Here is a 5,413-nt window from a genome sequence, read left to right on the forward strand (position 1 = left end):
ACCTTACGAGGGGAAGACGTACAAGAAGACAGTATGACCAGTTTGAGAACTAAATTGGAACTGTTTCTAAGTTGAAGAGTTGAAATCCTCCAAGAAAACATTGTGGTAAGTTTGATGGCTATATAAGTATTTATGCATTTAACTCATCTCGAGAAAACGTTACGAAAATCCTCCGAGCTAGATAAACTGAGACATATATAAACTTGTGGTATGAAAAGCACAACAGTTTTATTGAGTAGGTGATAAAATGGGACAGACAAATAAGAAATGGTGAAATTCACAAAACACTACCGGGGAACGTGAGGTGACGATTACAACCTTTAGAGCAAAGTTCAGACATTCCTCGACGCAGCGACCACTCCACACATTGATCTTAAAAGTACTCATTTGGCAGCTGCGGCAGCAGCCCAGATAGCTCGCAGCTTACCGGCGTACTCCTCCATGCTGTTGGCGGGTGGTGCCACTGCCTTGGCCGCCTTCGTCTCCAGGAACCTATCAGCCCACGCGGCCAATCGCGGAGTCCTGCCGGCGTCAATGACCTTCACGCCGAACATCGACCGCAGCGCTTCGAGCCAGAATAGCTGGCACCCGAGGGCGAGGTCAAGATACCCTACAGAGTCGCCGCCTGAGAAGAAGGCCTTCCCATCCGAGCACGCGGTAAAGGCGTCCTCCATGGGCGCGACCACCGCGAGCGTGGCAGCGAGCTTCTCGTCTCTTTCCTCCTCCGTCGCGGCGCGCAGGATGCCTATCCACGCAGGGAACACCTTGTCGTCGACGTAGGCTGCCCAGAAGCGAGCGACGGCGCGATGGTACGGGTCGGCGGGAAGGATCGAGGCGGTGCCGGCCCAGAACTCGTCTACGTACTGCACGATGGCGAGCGACTCGCAGACGGGCTTGCCGCCGTGGATGAGCACGGGGACCTTCTTGTGCACCGGGTTGGACGCGACGAGGAGCTTGCCCTTGTCGAACAGGTCCTGCTCCAGGTACTCGTAGCTCACGCCCTTGAGGTACAGCGCCATGCGCACGCGGAGCGCGAACGGGCTCACCACCGTGCCCAGCACCTTGACATCTCCCTCACTGTCCATCGTCTTCTTCCTCGGCTATCTCTTCTTCGTCTTTGGTGCTCTCGTAAGCTCTGATGTTTATGTGCTAGCTAGCTCTTGCCTGAATTTGCATTTGTAGCTCCGTTTCTTGTTGTTTATATAGTGCTTGGTAGGCTGACCAGTTCGTTGCATGTGCAAAGCTACGGCTGCTAGAGCTTTGGGACTTTGGGAGGTCATACATGATACATGGGTGCATCAGCAGTGACGTAGTATATGTACTTATTTATCTTTGCAAGAGGAAACGAACCTGTATAATAAGTATATGCATCGTATGGGTGTAGAAGAATCTCTTTCAAACAAGTTCAGGGGAACCAATTCTGTCCAAGCAGACTAAAGGCACTAATTTGATTCAAGAGGCACTAATTTGATCATGACGTTCCCGATCACCTGCTGCTAGCACATAATCTTCTTCCTGGGAACAGAACGTTCGCGTGTGCGTCAGTGCTTCTCCATCCCCTGAAGCCGAAGGTTGACTAGCACGGCGTCGCATCTGACGCTTTAGTACGACCCAGTCTTTCAGCTTGGATGCTTTGCGAACTGTTGCCTGTTGCTCTGCCGACCTGTGTAGTGATGAGACTCTACTGCTAGAACCGGAGGAAGTATATATTACTAAAAGGTAAGTGCTATCCATGATACTTACAAATTACTACTGAGGAGGAAACGCAACATGGATAATGTACGCGAGCATCTCATGATTTCTTTGCTGGATTTCAGGTAAGGGTGCGAACCGGCGCCTGATCAGCCCCGCTTCGAAGTAAAAATAGGCTAAATTGGTTGTTAGTTTTTTCTAGCGAATAATTTATCCAGAACTTGCTTTTGTGAACGTGAAACGCACGAGGGAGGAATGGATTGAGGAACGGCCAGGATCTGTGAATGCAGTTTAAGACGGGAAGTTGTGGACTAAACTTTGGAAGTGCTCTGTTCCGTCAAAAGTTAGAGTGTTTCTTTGGCGTTTGGCTCAATGCTCATTACCTACGGGGGATATCAGACATCATAGGGGTATGGCACCGTCTCCAGCCTGCTCGATCTGTGGTATGGAGGATTCTTGGCATCACTCTTTGATCGATTGCACCATGTCAAGGTGCATATGGGCTCTCTCAACCCCAGTCATAGCGGAACATGTCAGTTTGTCTACCGAGCCGTCTGCCAGGCAGTGGCCGAACCGACCCCAGTCATGGACCACGATGATTTGACGAGGATGATCGTCACTCTCTGGTCAATCTGGCACGCTAGGAGGAAGCTGATCCATGAAGATATTCAGCAGAGTCCGGCGGCGACACATGCCTTTGTCGACTCCTTCCTCCGTGACTTGGGGAGCACGTCTTCGGAGCCGAAAGAGAAGAAGGGCAGGTCCACTATCGAGCAGGTGAGGGGTTGGCTACCACCGCCTGATGACATGTGCAAAATTAATGTGGACGGCGCAGTGGCGAGGTCGCAGCAACGTGGTGCGGTTGGTGCCGTGTGCCGCTCGCGCAATGGCGTCTTCCAGGGTGCGTCTGCAATGGTCTTCGAGAGCATCACCCATCCAGGTTGTTTGGAGGCCCTTGCATGCCGGGAAGGAGTTGCTCTAGCCATCGATCTGAACATGGGCGCCACCATGGTCGCGTCCGATTGTTTGGACGTGGTGCAGGGATTGCGACAGGGGAAGAACCTGGGGCTGTTCAGCCACATTCTCCAAGAGGCGGAAGCTATGGCTAAGAGTCGAGGGAGGACGAGCTTCTGCCATGAGGGCAGGCGCTTCAATGTCGACGCTCACAAATTAGCTAGCTTAGCTACTACCCTACCTGTGGGTCGCCATGTTCGGTTTGGTACTCCTCCGGAGGGGTTAAATTTTCCTGTAAATATTGTTCCAATTGTTGAATAAATGGTTGGAGCTTGGCTCAAAAAAAAAAGTTAGTTTGAAATAGCCCATGGTTTCGCCGACTTATGCCGGATGTGAGACGTCCACTTGCAAAACTCCAATTTCACGTGAATGAATCTCTTTTGTCGGCAGACTAAAGGAACTACTGATTTGGTTCATAAAAACGGCACTAATTTGAACCACTACAGGAATGACGCGCTACGCCGATGGCCCCGAGCTTTCGGCATAGCCTTAAAACGGCGTCGGCGTAGTCTACGCCGAGGGCCACCGTCGGCGTAGCTCCTCGGGGGGAAGGTCCGCCTCGGTAGAGACACGTGTTCCCTTGGCGTAGCCCCATATGCTGACGCCGACGGTGGCACGCCGTCCCGTCTATTAACTTCAAAAAAATTGATTTTTTTTAAAAAAAAATCTTAGTCTCTCACATGGATCATTTAATTCTAACACTACACTTAATCTTAGGTCAAGTTACCCCTCATAGTCAAATTTCCCACACGGGTCACCCATCTTCACACTACTCCACCCCTAGCACGCTTAACATTTCGGTTCTTTCCGGTTGAGCTTCCATCTTCTTCACGAAACATTATATCACAACTCTTTATTATTTTGAATTTTAAATAATTACTTAAATAAACATCAATGGTTAAGTAATAATAATCTCTACCGAGGATATAATTCTTAATTTAATTTTTAAAAATGTATAAAATCCTGAATTTCTAGCAAAAACTAAAATCTTCATGTTTTCATATTTTCATTTGGAATTTGAGAATCTAAAAATTGGGTAACCGGGTAAACCCTTCTGAATTTGGATGTAACTTTTTCCCACGGTCATTTTGATATATTATACTTTTTTCCAACTTCGTATGCATCGCTTTGATGCAGAGGTTGGGGCTTCGCTTCCTCATTTCGAAAAAAAAAAAGAACCACGATAAGAATTCAATGGGCCCTAGAGCCAACCGGGCTCTAAGCTAATTCTGGGTGTTGGATTTGGATCGTGGTTTCTTATCATGTGAGTTGTAACCCAGTTTTTCTCGGTTACAAATGAGCAGCAACTGAGCAGCAACTGAGCGAAAAGGATCATAACCGTTGAATTTGCGTCATGATTCATGTCGGTTGAAGTTGCAACTCACCAAAAGTACAAAACTAGTCGCTACCTTTCCTAAAAGTACAAAAACTTCACATTTAAAATACATAATTTATATATTTGAATGCCACTGAAAATTTTATACCATATGTGACATACTCCCTTCTTTTCAAAATATATTGCCTACAATTTTTAAGTCAAAATAAATATTTACATACATAGATCAATTATATAGAAAAAAACAACAATATCTAAATATCAAATTAATATTATTTGAACCATCATAAACAATATTTTCATGATTCATAGAAAAAGAACATTTTTATTATATGCATTTCATATTATTGATATTGATATATTTCTCTAAATACCTGGTCAATCTTATAGAGTTTGACTTTGGCAAAAAATAATGCGCAGCCTACATTATTGTGAAGGAAGGACTACACCGGAAATTCAATTCGGCTCCCATGTGTGTATGCTCCTCTATCAAAAACACATATTTTCAAGTGCTAATAAATTTTGACAAAAAAATCTATGCATATATCTCCATAATATATGTGTGTTAGTCAAGTTTCACGGAAAAACGATATATTTTGTGGTCTATGTAAAAAAGAGAAAATTAAACTTGTGAAAAGCCTTATTTTTAACACCGAGTTTTGTCTTTTTACTAACATCACATGACAAGTCGATTTTTCATGAAACAATTTTGTGAGCGCGTAGCATGTGAAGATGTACGTATGCATTTTTTGTTTTAACTTAATATAATATTTTCAAATATGTCTACTATGCATTTTAAAATAAAAGAAGCATGTGCTCCCATGTTCCAAAACACCACTCCCTAGGTACGCATAAAGTAAAGGATGTAATCGATATGAATTTTAAGGTGTGGCAAACAAGATAAGAGTATGCGCTGGTAAGTAAAAAAGAGAAGGCAATTACTAAGAACCACAACTTTACAGGCACCTATTACACAAAACCACACCTTTAAGACTTGATTTTACAAAATCATTACTTTAGAGGTTATAACCCAAATACCTTTTTTCTCCTTTTAACACCAAAACTGACAGTGGGGCCTACATGCCGACGTGCGGGAAATTCATTTTGAACCGTGCTGCCACCCTCGTCCTTGCCTCCAAGCGCTAGGTTTCGGGAGAGTGGGGGATTACTTTTTCTCCACAGCCTCTCCCGATTTTTGTGTGGTGCAAAGTGCAAACCCCTTTAGCCACGTGGCTGTTTTGGCCATATCGGTATCGAGAAGTATGATGAGTGCAAAGTGCATATTTTTTTAAAGTTATTTGTATAAGTAGTAATAAAATTTTGATATTTTAACACGGTCGCACACCTTTTTTATTTGTTTTACGAGAATCC

General features: G+C 44.8%; 1 protein-coding gene across 1 annotated transcript; it reads right to left on the bottom strand.

Moving 5' to 3' along the window:
- Positions 1-213: 213 nt before the first annotated feature.
- Positions 214-1,152, bottom strand: LOC124666889 (probable glutathione S-transferase GSTU6). The gene has a single exon (XM_047204220.1). It carries the CDS (start codon positions 1,083-1,085, stop codon positions 384-386), a length of 702 nt encoding a protein of 233 aa, XP_047060176.1. The 5' UTR covers positions 1,086-1,152; the 3' UTR covers positions 214-383.
- Positions 1,153-5,413: the final 4,261 nt, after the last annotated feature.

The sequence above is a fragment of the Lolium rigidum genome, chromosome 6 (genome assembly GCF_022539505.1).
Source record: "Lolium rigidum isolate FL_2022 chromosome 6, APGP_CSIRO_Lrig_0.1, whole genome shotgun sequence".
NCBI lineage: Eukaryota > Viridiplantae > Streptophyta > Magnoliopsida > Poales > Poaceae > Lolium > Lolium rigidum.

Bases quoted from the DNA above. Each gene is read 5' to 3' on its own strand.
- LOC124666889 (XM_047204220.1), bottom strand. From the start codon at position 1,085: ATGGACAGTGAGGGAGATGTCAAGGTGCTGGGCACGGTGGTGAGCCCG.